The sequence below is a fragment of the Salmo salar genome, unplaced genomic scaffold (genome assembly GCF_905237065.1).
Source record: "Salmo salar unplaced genomic scaffold, Ssal_v3.1, whole genome shotgun sequence".
Lineage (NCBI taxonomy): Eukaryota > Metazoa > Chordata > Actinopteri > Salmoniformes > Salmonidae > Salmo > Salmo salar.
Window position 1 is genome coordinate 35,001 of NW_025548145.1, and position 19,684 is coordinate 54,684.

The 19,684-nt window shown below is 37.0% G+C and overlaps 1 protein-coding gene across 1 annotated transcript in view; it reads right to left on the bottom strand.

Annotated features, from left to right (window-relative positions):
- Positions 1-8,043: 8,043 nt before the first annotated feature.
- LOC106581560 (fibronectin type-III domain-containing protein 3A) overlaps positions 8,044-19,684 on the bottom strand; it is a gene marked incomplete at its 5' end in the record, with an annotated part of 70,019 nt that continues 58,378 nt past the window's right edge. Inside the window, one exon of the mRNA XM_045711964.1 lies at positions 8,044-9,129. Coding sequence (XP_045567920.1) covers positions 8,818-9,129 — 312 coding nt within the window. The remainder of the gene's footprint in view (positions 9,130-19,684) is intronic.

Consider the following 19,684-nt stretch of genomic DNA (forward strand, 5'->3'; position numbering starts at 1 on the left):
TCTGTGTCTCCATCCTGTCGACAGGACGAGCGTGTTTGTCCCCCCCCCAAAAAAAAACAAATACCTCTCCCCTTCATCGCTCCATCCGTCCAGCAACAAGAGATACACATGTAAACAGAGTGAATGAATGAGCGAGTGCGTTTGTCCATTCCTTAAATCATGTCTCCCTGGCTCGGATCGGTACCTTTTCTCCGCGTGTCCCCTTGCTAATCGACTGACAGGGTAATGCGTGACGTGTCCTGATATCTTTACCACGTAATGATGAACACGCGTGTCATTTATTTGCCACATTAAAGTAGTTACGAGGCTAATTTGATCACAGATCTGTGTCTTTCCTCAAAGCTAATTTTCTAACGAGACATCCCTCAAAAAAAAGCCATGAAAAAATGGCCACTGTGTACTAGGTAGCAGAACAGGGCTGTTGATTTATCAGGTGGCTGTTGTTCACATTGGGACGTGTGTGAAGATGTGTCGTAGCTGGCTGGAGCACGACAGAAAAGCAGAAACAGCATCCCCAACTGCTAGGGGTGGACTAGAATGGCCAAAGGGAATTTTTTGGCCAAATGCCAGATGGGCTGGTCCATTCTAAGCCCAGTGGGCCTGTCTTAATTGGTGTTTAATAACAGGGGGTCTGAAGGGGAGAAACGGGCCGGTGTGAGCGCTTTGAGGTGATAAAATGACAGGGATAATTTCTGATCCCAGTCAGTCCGTGCCAACTCCGTTCCCCTAAACTGTTCTGGTGTCAGTCTTTGGCCCCAGAACACAGGTACATTCATAGTGTTCCTTACGACAGACTAGTCAAAGGGGAGAAAACCTTCTCTTCTGTTCTGACCACTCCAAAACAACCTGCCAAACAGTTTAAAAGCTCTTCCCTTACAGATTCATTTACATTTTAGTCATTTAGCAGATGCTCTAATCCAGAGCGATTTACAGTAGTGAGTGCATACATTTCATCCATTTTTTAAAATATTTTTTCGTACTGGTCCCCCGTGGGAATCGAACCCACAACCCTGGCGTTGCAAACACCATGCTCTACCAACTGAGCCACACAGATTCCCCTTCCCTTACCTTCCAGATCCTCCCCCCAAAACCTCCTGATTAATACAGTGTTTCCCAACCAGCAGGTACTAAGACCACTGGGAGCACCTGGCCTATCCACAGGGGGTATTTGAGATGACTCATGAGATCATAGGCTTACTGGTAAAATGTACAAGATGGGGTACTTCAGGGGTATTCTGTGTGCAGAGTAAAATGGACTTGGTGGTACATTAAAACTGAAAATCAGAGAAATATATTTAGCTTAACAGGTAACAAAAAAACAACTGTAAAAGACTTTCAATATTCTAGCACTGCAAAGATTAGCCCTTTCCAATGTTTTATAGAACACATTGGGAGAAATCTTAATAAGGCTGTTCCTCCATACAAAATCCTGATCCTTGACATCCTTTGGACTGACCCCTTCAATTAAAACCTCAGGTGGTGTGGGGCCTGTACGTGGGCCCCCAGACGTGGCCGCGGTGTCCTCCGACCTGTACGTGGGCCCCCAGACTGACCCCCCCCCCCCCCCGTCTCAGACTCCAGCGTCTATGAGCCGGGGAGGGCTAGGTTCAGTCTGGAGAGATAAACTGCGTTGCATGGCCCTTCTCTTTACACTGTGTTACTGGTTGTAAGTGCATTGAATGCCTCAGGGCCACTTGGCCGTCCCCAGTCCACCTGGTCGTGCTGCTGGTCCAGATCTCTCTCTCTCAACTTCTGCTAACTTTGCCAAAACAAGTGAAGTAGATCATAAAGTGAAATAAATGAACAGTACACTCACAAAAGTTCCAAAAGAATGACGACATTTCAAATGTCATATTATGTGTCTATATACAGTGTTGTAATGATGTGCAAATAAGTTAAAAGTACAAATGGTGAAATAAACATAATTATAGATTGTATTTACAATGGTGTTTGTTCTTCAAGTCACAAACCTTGCTGCTGTGATGGCACACTGTGATATTTCACCCAGTAGATATGGGAGTTTATCAAAATCTGCTTTGTTTTCTAATTCTTTGTGGATCTGTGTAATTTGAGGGAAATATGTCTCTCTAATATGGTCATACATTTGTCAGGAGGTTAGGAAGTGCTGCTCAGTTTCCACCTCATATTGTAGGCAGTGTTGCACATAGCCTGTCTTCTCTTGAGAGCCAGGTCTGCCTACGGCGGCCTTTCTCAATAGCAAGGCTATGCTCACTGAGTCTGTACATAGTCAAAGCTTTCCTTAAGTTTGGGTCAGTCCCAGTGGTCAGGTATTCTGCCACTGTGTACTCTCTGTTTAGGGACAAATAACATTCTAGTTTGCTCAGTTTTTTGTTGTTAATTCTTTCCAATGTGTCAAGTAATTATCTTTTTGTTTTCTCATGACTTGGTTGGATCTAATTGTGTCCCGGGGCTCTGTGGGGTTTGTTTGTCCGTCCCCAGTCCACGACCAGGTGGTCGATCGTTGGGACACTGTCTGGGAGCCCACATCCAAGTCGGGGGATACTGTGGTCCTGTCCCGAGGGGGGGGAGACACTGTGGTCCTGTCCCGGGGGGAGACACTGTGGTCCTGTCCCGGGGGAGACACTGTGGTCCTGTCCCGAGGGGGGGGGGGGGGGAGACACTGTGGTCCTGTCCCGAGGGGGGGGAAGACACTGTGGTCCTGTCCCGGGGGGGGGGGGGAGAGACACTGTGGTCCTGTCCCGAGGGGGTCCACAAAAATGCAGAGGAAAACGTGACATGACAAAATCAAGACAAGGTGAAATTAAGAATTATAAATCTTTATTGTGCATGGATCTTTGTAGATATCATGGCTATACAGATACATACTTATGATTATACATTATTTCCCCCCCCATAACGAACATTTGAAAGTGATATGTCTGGTACTTGTAGTATTTATAATATAACAAATTTTCATTTTGGAATGTACGGTGTATGAGGTAACTGCAAACATTAAAATTACATAAAAACGGTGTCATTATATTTGTAGCGTTTAGTTTCTTCATTCTCTGCTCAGCTCGGATGGTAGTAGTTTGACCTGCCACCATGCTGAGGTGTTACAATGGCACAACGATGCAATCACTATCAAAAATAGGAATTTAATTCTTTAAAACGACAAAAAAAAAAAAATAATGTTAAGACATCAGAAATCAAACGATGTCTGGTCGACCAAATCAAATGTCATTTCCCCCCCAAAACACATTGTTTTTTTTTCTCTCGAAGTACCTGTATCGTCAGCATTATAAATGGTTGCAACAGCCAGAATCATATTTGTCCATAACAAAACACATCACTAGACTACTGCCTGATCACAGACTACATTGATTAGCTCGCATAACTCGGCAATCGGTTACAAAGGACTTGGAACACACAGAGGAGGAGGAAAAGAAGAAGGGACATTGTCATTTACATGCCATTTTTTACCCGGTGGGCGTTATATGTAACGGGTGTAGAGTGCGTTTCAAAGTGCAAAGGACTGTCCGACGCTCGTCCACGTTCAACCGAGAACCCCTCTCGCCTGGGGACCTCGGTCATAACTTCTTAACCCGACAACATCACGGTGGATAATCTATACTTTCACATTAGGACATCATTTGGCTTTATTTCTACTAATGATAGCTAGCTACAAAAGTGGCTGGAAAATTGGGTCCCGAAAGTCGACGATGTGTAACGTCATGTTTTGCTTGCTAGTCAAACCAAAAACGTTAATAAAATGCTGCTATCAAGCCAATCTACTAGGCTATTGAATTAAATACATGAAACTGGTCATGACTTCATTTATCTAATTTCACTGCGATTGGTTAGTCAACATGCAATTAATACCTGTAGACTGTCAATCACAGGGATTCAATTGTTAGCGTTTCGATTGAACAAGATCAGATTAATTGCGCCTTTCATTTTCAGTGATTTGTGTCATCATGCTGTCAACGGTTTCTCAGTTAGCTGGCATATTTTAAAGGCGTCAGTATTTGATTTGATAGAATTCAGCGGAAGGTCATGTAAATTTGTTATCGATTAAAATGGTCAGTATTTTGGAATTTAGTATTGAATTAGACTACGTGTCAATTAGATTCTCTGTCTCTCTCTCTCACACACATTCAGTATCAGCGTTACTTCCTTTGTTAAACTGATGGATTTTGGATGTCCTTGGGTCTTCTATATTTGTTGAAGGGCAACTAACACCCTATTATCCACCAACTACACCCTATTATCCACCAACTACACCCTATTATCCACCAACTACACCCTATTATCCACCAACTACACCCTATTATCCACCAACTACACCCTATTATCCACCAACTACACCCTATTATCCACCAACTACACCCTATTATCCACCAACTACACCCTATTATCCACCAACTACACCCTATTATCCACCAACTACACCCTATTATCCACCAACTACACCCTATTATCCACCAACTACACCCTATTATCCACCAACTACACCACATTATCTACCAACTACACCCTATTATCCACCAACTACACCCTATTATCCACCAACTACACCCTATTATCCACCAACTACACCCTATTATCCACCAACTACACCCTATTATCTACCAACTACACCATAATATCCACCAACTACACCATAATATCCACCAACTACACCACATTATCCACCAACTACACCCCATTATCCACCAACTACACCACATTATGTACCAACTACACCATATTATCCACCAACTACACCATATTATCCACCAACTCCACCACATTATCCACCAACTCCACCACATTATCCACCAACTACACCACATTATCCACCAACTACACCACATTATCCACCAACTACACCCTATTATCCACCAACTACACCCTATTATCCACCAACTACACCACATTATCCACCAACTACACCACATTATCCACCAACTACACCACATTATCCACCAACTACACCATATTATCCACCAACTACACCACATTATCCACCAACTACACCACATTATCCACCAACTACACCACATTATCCACCAACTACACCACATTATCCACCAACTACACCACATTATCCACCAACTACACCACATTATCCACCAACTACACCCCATTATCTACCAACTACACCACATTATCCACCAACTACACCACATTATCCACCAACTACACCATATTATCTACCAACTACACCATATTATCTACCAACTACACCATATTATCTACCAACTACACCACATTATCTACCAACTACACCACATTATCTACCAACTACACCATATTATCCACCAACTACACCATATTATCCACCAACTACACCCTATTATCTACCAACTACACCCTATTATCTACCAACTACACAATAATATCTACCAACTACACCACATTATCCTGGAGGAATACTAAAACACCCAGCCTCATTGAACATTCCCTTACTTTGAGTGACTGTTATCTCTCAACTTTAATAAACAATGAAATTCAAAATCATTTGTTTAGCTTCTTTCTATTCTGCGGCAGCGTGAAATAAGAAAACAATAGCGTGAATTCAGCGATGCCATTTGTTTACTTCTTTAAGGCTCCCTGATGAAACCGTAAGATCCATCACAAGACAATACTGGAGGAAAGACAGTGGTTTAATGTGATTTTGAAAGTCGTTGTACTGTACACGCCCCCGCACTAGCAAACCTTTAGCGGTGTGTTGAAGAGATCCCACCATCCAGACTTGAGCGAGTGCTCAGCTGGGTCTCTATACTGTGTGCACCCATATGAACGCTGAAATCTACGACACCCCCCCCTCGTGACGTATAGCGCCATACACCGGGTGAAATGGCGTGACAAGTGTGTGTCCGCAAAAAACAAACAAAAAAAAGGCCAAACTTTATAGATTAAACAGGAAGTACGAGTTAACACAGTTCTGATCTGCGGTAGTTTCTACTTTTCATGGTTTATGATTATTTAGCTACTTAGGTATTTTCTTATATTCTCTGGACATAATCTATGTAATACCGTATAATACAATCTTATAAAAATAGATATTCACATGAATGACTCTGATGTAAAGAAATCAAAATAAATCAGAAACGTTGATAATCCTCCAAATACTATTATTTAATTTCATCATGATTATTATTATACGTATTATATGTTTATTACTAACATCAAATCAATATTGCTAAAAAAATAAAATAAACAAAAACAAATTGTGTTTTCTAAAAAAAAAAAAAAAATAATAATAATTTTGTAAAAACAGAAACAAACTAAAAACAAACAAAAAAAATTCAGAGAAATGATTGTTTTCTTTAATCCTCTGAAAACAACAAACCGGTCTGATACCGACGGGGAGAAAATAAAACCCATCTGTTGTTACCATGAGAACCCATCATGTGGAAGGTACTAGAACTTTTATTAAAACACCTGTAGGGCTGGTATACTCTGAAAATATGTAGATCTATAAAAAATGGATAGCAACACCAAGACACATTCAGTCAAGGTTTCCCTCTTTCACTAAAGGTGCAAAATGAAGTAGTGATGAAGAAAACAAAAATAACAGAGGCAGAATAAGGATAGTAAAGCCAAGTACATGTTTTGTGCTGAAGAAAAAAAAAATAATAATTCTGCATGATTGTAAATACAAGCTACAGTATAACTATATGATAGTAAAAATAATTAGAATTATTCATCATCATTGTGTTAGTTTGGGGGTTTTTTTTATTTATTTTTTTTCCCCCTAAACTCTACTTCTGAGCGATTAATTTCTCCAACAACTAACAGGTCCTTGTGTCTGCACTATACAAAAATATACTAAACATTTCTCCAGTCAACTTCTGCATCCCTACACATTCTGAACAGCAAGAAAGTTGGAAAGTGCTAAATGAATGTTCTATAATGCAAACAAGAATTGGATATTTATTCTTCCTCTCTATTTAACCCTTTATATAAACTACAGAAGGTGTGAGGGCCACTTCCCCCTTCCTAGGTATCTCTGTCGGTACATCTGACCTCTGACCTCAGATGAACCCCCCCCAATCCCATCATCCAGCCACTTCCTAACTGTTGCTGTGTTCACATGCTAAGCGGAGTTATCGGAAGCTCCGAGTTCCCAGTCGGAAATTTCACTTGAATGAAGAAGTCGGGAATTACAAGTGGGGGAAACTCTTGAGAAAATGTCGTTAATCGAGTTGAGACATTTCACCACTGACCTTTAACCTTTTCAACCAAAACAAATGACAAATCACTTTCTGACAATTAGAACTGTATCCATTTGGATAAACGTAGCCAGTCTGACCATATTTTGTCAACGTTAAGCAAGCTAGCTAACTTTATTATAAGCAATGTTAGCAAGCCTAGCAAGCTAGCTTGAATCTAAATCGGTTGAAGAATTATTCTGACTTCAAAAGCACTTGGAACACAAATCCTGGTCAGACTTACCATTGCCCAGTTTCCTATTTCCCAACGAGCACGTGAAGCCAGCATGTGTAACTGTGGCACACCTACACCTGCGCATCTGAACATGCACTTCTGTGCAAAACACTGGCCAAAATCAGGTCCCAGGTTATAACAGCACATAGGCTACATAATAGAAACCTACATACTAATATAGTTTCATACCGGCCCCTTTTAAACTCAGATATAAATAAATGAATAATCTATACATATATATGGTCGGACACGTACATGATGAGTGAAATTTCTTTTAACCCTATATCCCTGCTCCTTCATTATCCATTCTGTACAGGTTAACCAATCACAACGAAGTATAGAGCCTCACAGTGGAGAGGTGACATAATACCCATAAAACCTAGCGGTCAAACAGGGAAATGGTTCCAATAGTTTTTTCCACCCTTCATTTTTTTTTTTCCCCACATAGGGGATTTTAGAAACACTTAAAAATTAAGGGCTGTGTTTTGTGTAGGCTAACACTGCCGTGACGTTTTGATAACCGTGTAAACTCTCTAGGACTTATATCAATATTTTTCGGCTCCATTTTACTCTCAGACGGAAAATGCTAATAAGCGTCAAAGTAGACAACATGCAAAACTACAAATCCCAGCATGCTCCTGCACCTCATCTCTAGCTGACACCTTAGTTAACAGGTATTGTGTCAATTTAAAACTTGCACAAGACAGTTGTCAGAATTGTCCATTTACATTTTTTTTTTTAGCCAATTTATTCATTACTACATTTAGCTAACATTAGATAGTTAATCCAGATATTGTTACCTTTGCCTCGATTCGTCAGTCTCGTCCAGATCATCATGGGATTTGTAGTTCTTTATGATAGCCACATTAGCAGCTAATTAGCATTTAAGTTTTGCATGGTAAATACATATATTGACAAAAGTCACCTTGTCTGAAAGAGATTTACACGGTTATCAAAATGTCACGCCAGGGTTAGCCTACACGCAACACAGCCCTTAATTGTAAGTGTTTCTAAAATCCCCTATGTGGAAAAAAAATGAATGGTGGAAAAACTATTGGAACCATTTCCCTGTTTGACCGCTAGGTCTTATGGGTATTATGACTCATAATGTGGTACTCTATTCTGTGCAGGGTAACCAACCACAGCGGAGTCTTGATAAACATTGAGAGGCTTCTGTAAAGGGAGGTTAGGGAGGGGGGGAAGACAGGAAGGTATCATAGCAATACATTATATCATTTCCTCTGGACTTCCTACCTGCCTCCTGGACTCCCTCCCTCTGCTAATCATAATCACCCAGAGGTGACAACAGAAATAAACTACAAACATAAACTACAACATCAACGGGAAATTAAAGCTGTAACCCTGCAGCTTGGAGGAGAAGGAAAGGAGGAGACGGAGGAGAGGAACGAAAGGAGATACAGCTCACTTGATAACAAAGTACTGGATGATGAAAGCGATGAGGATGGAGATGACTGCACAGAGCATGATGATGAGAGCAGCCCACTGCTCATCTGTTAAGGGCCTGGCGGGATCAGCTCCAGCCCGGGGGCCCACACTGCTCACACTGCCCGCTGACAGCTCACTGCGCTGGGGGGAGAGCGTCACCGTGGGGCTGTAGGGACCACTCAGCTCTGGAGCATCCTGGCACTGGCGGATGGCACACACCCTGAAGCGGTACTCACTGTTGGGCTGCAGGCCGGGCATCTGGTAGGACGTGGCAGAACCTTTATACACCTGGAGGAGAGAGAGAAGAGAGAGGATAGAGGTTAGAATACACCTGGAGGAGAGAGGGAGAGAGAAGAGAGGATAGAGGTTAGAATACACCTGGAGGAGAGAGGGAGAGAGAAGAGAGGATAGAGGTTAGAATACACCTGGAGGAGAGAGGGAGAGAGAAGAGAGGATAGAGGTTAGAATACACCTGGAGGAGAGAGGGAGAGAGAAGAGAGGATAGAGGTTAGAATACACCTGGAGGAGAGAGGGAGAGAGAAGAGAGGATAGAGGTTAGAATACACCTGGAGGAGAGAGGGAGAGAGAAGAGACAGCGAGAGAGAAGACAGCGAGAGCGAGAGAGCGAGAGACAGCAAGGGAGAGAGAAGACAGCGAGAGAGAGCGGGAGACAGCAAGAGAGAGAGCGGGAGACAGCGAGAGAGAGCGCGAGACAGCGAGAGAGAGCGTGTGAGACAGCGAAGAGAGCAAGACAGCGCACGCGAAAAAAACGAGAGAGACAGCGAGGAGAGAGACAGCGGAGAGAGAGACAGCGAGGGAGAGAGAGACAGCGAGGGAGAGAGAGACAGCGAGGGAGAGAGAGACAGCGAGGGAGAGAGAGACAGCGAGGAGAGAGAGAGACAGCGAGGGAGAGAGAGACAGCGAGGGAGAGGAGAGAGAGACAGCGAGGGAGAGAGAGAGACAGCGAGGGCGAGAGAGAGACAGCGAGGAGAGAGAGAGACAGCGAGGAGAGAGAGAGACAGCGAGGGAGAGAGAGAGACAGCGAGGGGAGAGAGAGACAGCGAGGGAGAGAGCAGGGCTATGACAATTCATATTACGTCCGCTATTACAGGCTAATATAGTTGCTATTAAGAAACATAACACCGTATTTATTAACGTTATAATTACACTAAAATATACAATGATAAATACAGCCGGATTAAAAGCTCGTAATGCGAAGAAAAATATAAAAATTATTAAAATAAAAAAAAAAAAATCCATTATTATACAAATATCTTCCGGAGTACGTAACAACGTAACAAAAATGCAATATCATAAACTATAACAACAAAACATACAAATCATATACAATAAACATAAAACAAGAACAATAACATAATAATAAAAAAAAATCAATATATAAAAAAACGAATAAGAAAATAAAAAAATAAAAAAAAATAAAAAAAAAAAATAAAAAAAGATTATACATATACATAATCTGAAAAAGTGTAAGATATAACATATAAAATAGGGAATATTAAAAAAGTAATATATAAATGCTATATAATTATTATTATTAACTGGGCATGTGATATTATTATTCATACAAATATTCGGCAATAAATAATCACAAATATTATTATTATTATTAAGATAATATTAAAATTCAATTGATATTATATAAAAATAAATAGGATATATTTATAACGCATATTACATACACCGTTCGCATATTAACGCTCCACGATAACCGCATTATTATTACGACGCCATATTAATTTTGATATTAATTTTTTAATATTATTACATATAGCATATAACATCCAATACAATGGCATACACGTGCTGATAATGCTTGCGCATATATACACCATGACTTATTAATGCTTGGTGAATATTGATGTGGCACATATAACATAATACATAACATCATATGACTCAAAAAAATTTTATTATTAACGCTTTATTATTATTAACGTTAGACATTACATCGCCCGGTGCATAATATAATGGATATTACAAATGTATTAAATAATGGTACATATTAATAAAGTAGATATTACCAATATTCATAACATCGTAATTTAAATATAATGTATTGTATGAATATTATTAGAGACGCTGGAATATATAACGCAGTGATATTGAATAGATAAAAATAACACTATTGTTACATTAAATATATTTAAAATTAAATGAAGACATATTATATATATAATATCATCGACAACAGATTATGCTGGCATATACAGCTATATATATTAAACATAAATAATTATGCCTCGCATATATATTAATGACGTTATTATTATAACTGCACAAAAATAATTTAGTATATACATATTAATTAAAGTATGAATAAATATGAATCATTATCGATATTTATTTATGAACAAAACTATATAGGAAATTTTAAATATCGATTATAACATTTAGTAAAAAAATATATACAGTGAAATAATAATATACGGTAATTTTAAAAATAATAAAAATAATAAAAAAAATTATAAATTATCAATAAAATATATGAAAAATTATTTGCGGCATATATAAGAAATAACCGTATTAAAAATGGCAATTATAATGGGCTATTATCTGGATATTAATACATAGTATTGATATAACTCGCTATTAGTTCACTGTTTGTATTTACTAATACACGTTGTAGTATTATTTCAATATAATATAAATAATTAAATAAAATATATATAATGCTGCTATTCTATATATAATGTGATTATATATAGAATAAATATTATAATCATATTAATATATATTATATATAATTATTAATAATATATATTACTACATCGTTTACGACATACATATATATATATAATATATCCCGATATATAATATATATATAATATATATGCATATATATATATAATATGCTCTGGGACACATCGTTTTAACGTTTGCGCATATACACGTTATCGTTTGCGATATATACGCCGGCACGTTGCTAAATATATAGTGTAATGTTGCTGATATATTAATGCTCTGCGCATATACACTGTCTGCACATACATCGCTATATATATAACTGTTGCTTATTATATATATATGTTCGCGCATATATACATCGCTCTGCGATACATATACACGTTATATTTATTATATACACACGTTTCGCTTATATATATATACGTGTTTATGGTTATATATATACACATAATGTTTCGCACGTATATATAACGTGTTGCATTATTAATATATAGACATATATATATATAAATGTGATATATTATATATATAACTGTTTGTAAATATAAATGATGTTTATATATATATATATATATATGTTTGCGCATATATATATATATATACGTTTTATGTATATTATTATTATATATATGTTATAATCATATATATACATCGTTTGCTATGCATATATACACTGTTTTTTTTAACGCATATATACACTTTGTTATTATTATTATTACACTGCTCAAGTAATATTACACATATTAAAGTTGCTATTACATACACATACACGCCCGCGTATACACACATCGCCCGCATTATATATTATTACACCGTTGCTATATAACATATATACTTGCACATACATATTAATAAATGCCTGCTATTTTTTATTATACATACATCGCCCCTTGCCATTAGTTATGACATATCGCCCGCGACAATAATATTAATCGTTGCTACATATAATACACGCAATATTATTTATATATTTGTATTATATTTGCGATGGTTATATATAATATCGCTAACGTTTATGTATGTTATAACCCTGCTATTGTCTATTACCTTCATATACAAAAACGTTCTGGCATATTAACGTTATAACATATTATTAATGCTCAATATTATATACACTGCCTGGCAATAATAACGCCTGCTATATTATATATAACGTTAACAATAATTGCTATTAAATATTATGTTCTGCTATTATTACACACTGCCCGAAAGTAATATAATCGCCCGGCTATTACACATACTAACGCCTGCTAACACACAATCTGCTATTTTGCGTATTGCTATTTTACATATTAACGTTATATTATTCAATAACTGCTCATGTATTCACACATACACCTGCCCGCATTACCTGCCATACATCGTTCGGGCATTAGTGGATCTTGCTTATTACTCATACATCGCCCGTTTATTATTCGATTAACGCTCATATACACACTGCCTGGCGACATACACATACATACATATATAGTTTGCGTATATATAATGCTCTGCTTAACATATGTCATAATATACACCCAAGATATATATATAATGCGATTAACTTTCTTTATATTATTATTGACGGTATTATTATTAATATATTAGTATCATACCTGGCGGACATATACATTATTAACGTTCGCATTACTATTCACATCACTTTGTTTATTATTATTAAAGACATCGCCCGCAACATATTATTAACGCTCGGGGTTTATATTATATAATGCTATATTATACATCTCATAGTTATTATACAATTATATATACCTTATGACATATATTATGATATTTATGTTTGATATTATTATTATGTTGATTTGCTTATTTATTATATACACATACACTCCTGTTCGCATATTCAACACACACTGTTTCGGCTATTATTAAACACCTGTTTCTACACACACCGTTCGCCATATATTTGCTTATTATTAATTAACTGTTCAATTATTAAATCGTGCTCTGCTATTACATATTAATGTTGCGATGATATTAATATTAACGTTGGCTATTTATTATTAATATACACGTTTTATACATATATATATACATCGTTTGCTATTATATCACACATCGTTTGACATATATATATTTTGCTATATATTATTGGTTAAGTATATACACGTTTCAAGTATATATATTAATGTTTCAAGTATATATACAATGCTCTGCCACACTGCTCATTAATGTTTGCTATATCGTTTGCACACGTTCTATATATATATACTGCGCCCGACATATATACATCTTCTGCGACATATTATTATCATATATATATACATATACACGTTTTATTATACACTGTTTATTATTACATACATCACATATGACACAATATATTCAGGGAATTTGGCTATACATACACACGCACTGGCGTATTCACACACAACAATATTGGCTCCGCACAACCTGCCTGGCGGACATATTCGCTATTAACGCCCGGGGTTATTATTCACAATTAACGTTTGTATATACACCGCACTCTGCTTACACTGCCCAAGTACATATCACCATATATATTACATATTACATATATAATGCTCTGCGGATATTAAATATGTTATGACATATTTGCACATCCTGATATTATTCACATAATTGTTATTATTCGCTAAATAAGCTATTATTAATAATGTCCATTACACAAGTTTATTTTTATTACACATCGCCTTGCGACATATATATACGCTCAAGTATATATAACGTTGGCATATATTATTATATATTATACATCGCCTGGCTTATACATACACGCCTATGGTTATATTATATTGCTGAGGGAGAGAGAGAGAGAGACAGCCAGGGAGAGAGAGAGAGACACCCCGAGGAGAGAGAGAGAGAGACAGCGAGGGGAGAGAGACAGAGAGACAGCGAGGAGAGAGAGAGAGAGCGAGGGAGAGAGAGAGACAGCGAGGGAGAGAGAGAAGAGGAGAGAGAGACAGCGGTGGAGAGAGAGAGAGAGAGAATGCATTGCATTTATATATATATATGCACGTTATGATATATATATAGTTGCGAGAGAGAGAGATTATTATATATTATTATTAATATAATATTGGTTGCTAATCTTTATTTATTTATTATATACATATTATTGCATTGTTCAACCACACTGCCCTGCTATTAACGTTATAATTATTATTCGCATTAACGTTGGCTATTGATATCCACCTGGTCTGCTATTACGACATTAACGCCATTATTATTACTAACGTTGGGCTTATTATTAATCACATATTTATTTAATACACAATTATTCAAGTATTTTATTACAATTACACACATCACACGTTTCAATATTAAATATAAGTTATTATTATTCGGCATATTAATTATTATTGTAACGTCGCATATATATTGGTTGATATATTAATGCCCGCTATTAACGATAATAAACCTTACATACATACACTGTCTGCTATTACATACACGTGTTGCTATTACATATTAAATATTTTATTTTATATAATATTATTATGAAACTACATATTAATTTCCACATCGTTGTTATATATCTAAGAAGACATCGCTCATATTATATATTAACGTTGCCATATAATCGCCTGTAAGAGCGACAGCGAGGGGGAGGGCAGCGAGGGAGAGAGAGACAGCCGGAGAGAGAGACAGCGAGGGAGAGAGAGACAGAGAGGGGGAGAGAGAGAGCAGGAGGGAGAGAGAGACAGACAGCGAGGAGAGAGAGAGAGAGAGACAGACAGCCAGGAGAGAGAGAGAGACAGCGAGGGAGAGAGAGAGGAGAGAGAGAGAGAGAGACAGCTAGGGAGAGAGACATGAGCTTAGGGAGAGAGAGAGAGAGAGATAATTTTGCGGTTGTAAAGACGCTCACATAATGCGCCTGCGTATATTTCAGCATATCGCCTGCATATACATGTTTAATATATATTTTACAATTTATATAGGAGCATGTTTGAGGAGAGACAACCTATGTATATATACTTGCGGAGACATTTGTTTATGATATATGACACAGAGGAGGAGAGAGAGCCGCAGGGCGTAGAGAGAGAGACATTAAATGCGGAGACAGAGATTACATCGTTCTGCTTAATATTATTACACCATCGCTATTAACGTTGGCTATATACTATTCGGCCGCGCAGTATTACACAACGTTACATTATATTAATTTCGCTATTATTCTGATCGTTCTTTGCATATATATATATTAATGTAATTCTTTATTAATACACATGCCTATTAATATTATTATATACATACAACGTTCATTTTCACACACTATTATTAACGTTTTATGGTGTATATATTATGAATATATTACACTATATTAATATATATGTTATTTATATATTAAGACGTTGTATATATTGTTATGGGATATATATTAATCAAATTGCTAATTTTTGCTATTATTATTACACGTTTTGCTATTAGTTAACATCATTAAATATTTTTATTATTATTAATTATTGTATTTAATAACACACAATTTTGGCATATATCTCGGCACATACACCGTTCGCTATTAATATTCACACTTGCCCTTGCTATTCATTCACACATCGTTCGTTATTATTCAGACACGTTGGCGACATAGATCGTTATATTACACACGTTATTATTATTATTAAATGTTGGGAGAGAGAGAATGAGGGAGAGAGAGACAGCGAGGGAGAGAGAGATGAAGCAGGAGAGAGACAGCAGGAGAGAGAGACAGCGAGGGAGGGAGAGAGAGAGAGAGACAGCGAGGGGAGAGAGAGGAGAGAGAGACAGCGAGGAGAGAGAGAGACAAAAGAGGGAGAGAGAGAGAGAGAACAGCCAGGGGAGAGAGAGAGAGACAGCGAGGGAGAGAGAGAGAGACAAGCCAGGAGAGAGACACAGAGAGACAGCGGCAGGGAAGGAGAGAGAGAGAGCGAGGAGAGAGAGATGAGCAGAGGAGAGAGGAGAGGGAGAGAGAGACAGCGAGGGAGAGAGAGAGAGAGAGACAGACAGCTGAGGAGAGAGAGAGAGAGACAGACAGCGAGGGAGAGAGAGAGGAGAGAAGCAGCGAGGGGAGAGAGAGAGAGAGAGAGAGAGAGAGAGAGAGCCAGAGACAGCAGGGAGAGGAGAGAGGCACAGCGAGGAGAGAGAGAGGGAGAGAGCCGAGAGACAGCGCAGGAGAGAGAGACAGCCGAGGAGAGAGAGACAATGGTGGGAGAGAGAGAGACAGCTGAGGGAGAGAGAGATAAACAGGAGAGACAGCGAGGGGAGAGAGACAGCGAGGGAGAGAGAGAGAGATGAGGGAGAGAGAGAGACAGGCGAGGAGAGAGAGACAGCGAGGGAGCAGAGAGAACAGCTGAGGGAGAGAGAGACAGCGAGGGAGAGAGAGAGACAGCAGGGGAGAGAGACAGCAGGGAGAGAGAGACATGTTTATGGGAGAGAGAGACAGCGAGGGAGAGAGAGAAGGAGGAGAGAGAGAGGACGAGAGGGGGAGAGAGAGCGAGGGAGAGAGAAGAGCGGTGGGAGAGAGAGAGCGAGGGAGAGAGAGAGAGAGAGACAGCGAGGAGAGAGAGAGAGATGCTGAAGACAGGCAACACACTTGAGTAGAGAAGTGAAGAATGTGTAGGGAGAGAGAGAGAGAGAGAGACAGCGAGGAGAGAGAGAGACAGCGAGGAGAGAGAGAGAGACATTTATGCATATATATATACAGGCCACATCGGTTGCTATTACATATACACATAATGCCTGCTATTATTATTATTATTATATTAACGTTTTCAAGTAATAGGGTTAATAATGGCATTATTACATATATACATCGTTGCATATAATATATTATTACACGTCATAAAAATATGGGATAATATTATAACATGTTGCTATTAATATATTACACACACTGCTCATATATTATTATTCACTTATATATATATAATATATCGTTTGCGATATATATAATGTTTGCATATCGTTATTAGTTATTTCACACGTTTGCTATAATGTTTTATATAAAGTTGATATAAATATGCATATAATATAAAGTATATATAACTGCTCTGCATATATTAATCACATAATGCTCAATATATATATACCATACATATATATCAAGTCTATGATATATTATTAATGTTTTATATATATATATATAACGGTTTCATATATATATATATAAATGTTTATATATATAACGGTTATGCATATATATAGATATATATAGTTTTAAATATGTATATATATATGTTATGCATATATATATATATTTTATGTATATATATATATTCATATTATTATTATTTGCTATATATATATTTGGTATATATATATTTCGGCAACGTTTTAAGTATATATATATATAACGTATGCATATATATATATATACATCGTTTGCGTATATATATATATATATACGTTTGCGAGAGAGAGAGAGAGACAGCGAGGAGAGAGAGAGAGAGAGACAGCGAGGGAGAGAGAGAGAGAGACAGCGAGGGAGAGAGAGAGAGAGACAGCGAGGAGAGAGAGAGAGAGACAGCGAGGGGAGAGAGAGAGAGAGAGACAGCGAGGGAGAGAGAGAGAGAGAGAGACAGCGAGGGAGAGAGAGAGAGACAGCGAGAGAGAGAGAGAGAGACAGCAAGGGGAGAGAGAGAGAGGAGACAGCGAGAGAGAGAGAGAGAAGTAATTAATATATATATATATATAGTTTGGTATAATATATATATATACAAAGTATATATATATATATATTAATGTTATATATATATATAATATTAATGTTTAAGTATATATATATAACGTTTCAAGTATATATATATATGTTTGCGACATATATCGTTATATATATAATGTTATATATATAATTATATATATATTATTATATATAAATTGCTCATGCATATATATATAATGTTATATATATATATATAATTGCCCAAGTGGGGTTATATATTAATGCTATATATATATAATGATATTATTAACAATATATATTATGTTAATAATACAAATTTTTTATTACACAACACATACATCGTCTGCTAATATTCCGCGACACATATTAATGCCTGCTATTATTGAGCATTGCCTGCTATTATTAATGCCTGCTTATTATTCATGGATATACACGTCTATGCACACGCCTGGTTTATTATACACGTTTCTATTACATATACTTATATTTTTACATATATTCATTATTACATACACACACTAAATCGTTCTGTTTTTTATTGTTCACATATTGACTGCTCACATATTCACATCTGCCCGGTTATTACGCCCATATTAATGCTCATATTTATATTACACTGCCCGCTATTACTGCTCACACATATTAATAATGCCTGCTATTATATACTAATGCCCATTTATTATTAACTGTCTATATTATTACACGCCTACATACATACACCGCCCATGATATTAATACTGCCTAAGTACATATATTCACACACACGTTCATATTTTTATATATATATTAATGCCTGCTATTATATACATATCGCCCATGTTATACACAACTTTTATATACATATACAACGCCTGCTATATACATATATATAACGCATATATATATACACGCTGCTTTATTATATACACGCCGTTACACCATACACGTTTGCGACACACTACATATATAAATTTATATAATATACATATTCGCGTTAATTAACTTAGTTAACATATGACATATATTAACGTTCATATATTATTAAATACATCGTTGGCTATTACACATAATTAATAAAGATCGTTGATATATTATATATTAACACTGCCTGCTTTATTACATATACATATACATGCCATATAATGCTTCCACACAATGCCTGCTATTATTATACACATACACTGTTCGCTATTATTAAATATATTTCTTATGGCTGCCGTACATCGCCTGACATCTGCTCTGTGCTTATTCACACACTTCGTATTATATTTACACATCGCCCGCTATTACATATTAACGTATGCATATATATCGCTCATATTATACACGTTTATACATATTACACACTGCCTGCTATTAGCGGCGTACATCAAGTTCATGGTTATATATATATATACATCGCCTGCTTAAATACATATTAACGTATATATATATAACGTGCTTTATATATTCATGACACTGTCATATAAAAAATGTTGCGAATATATATCTGCTCAGGACAGAGACAAACAGGAGAGAGAGACAGCCAGGGAG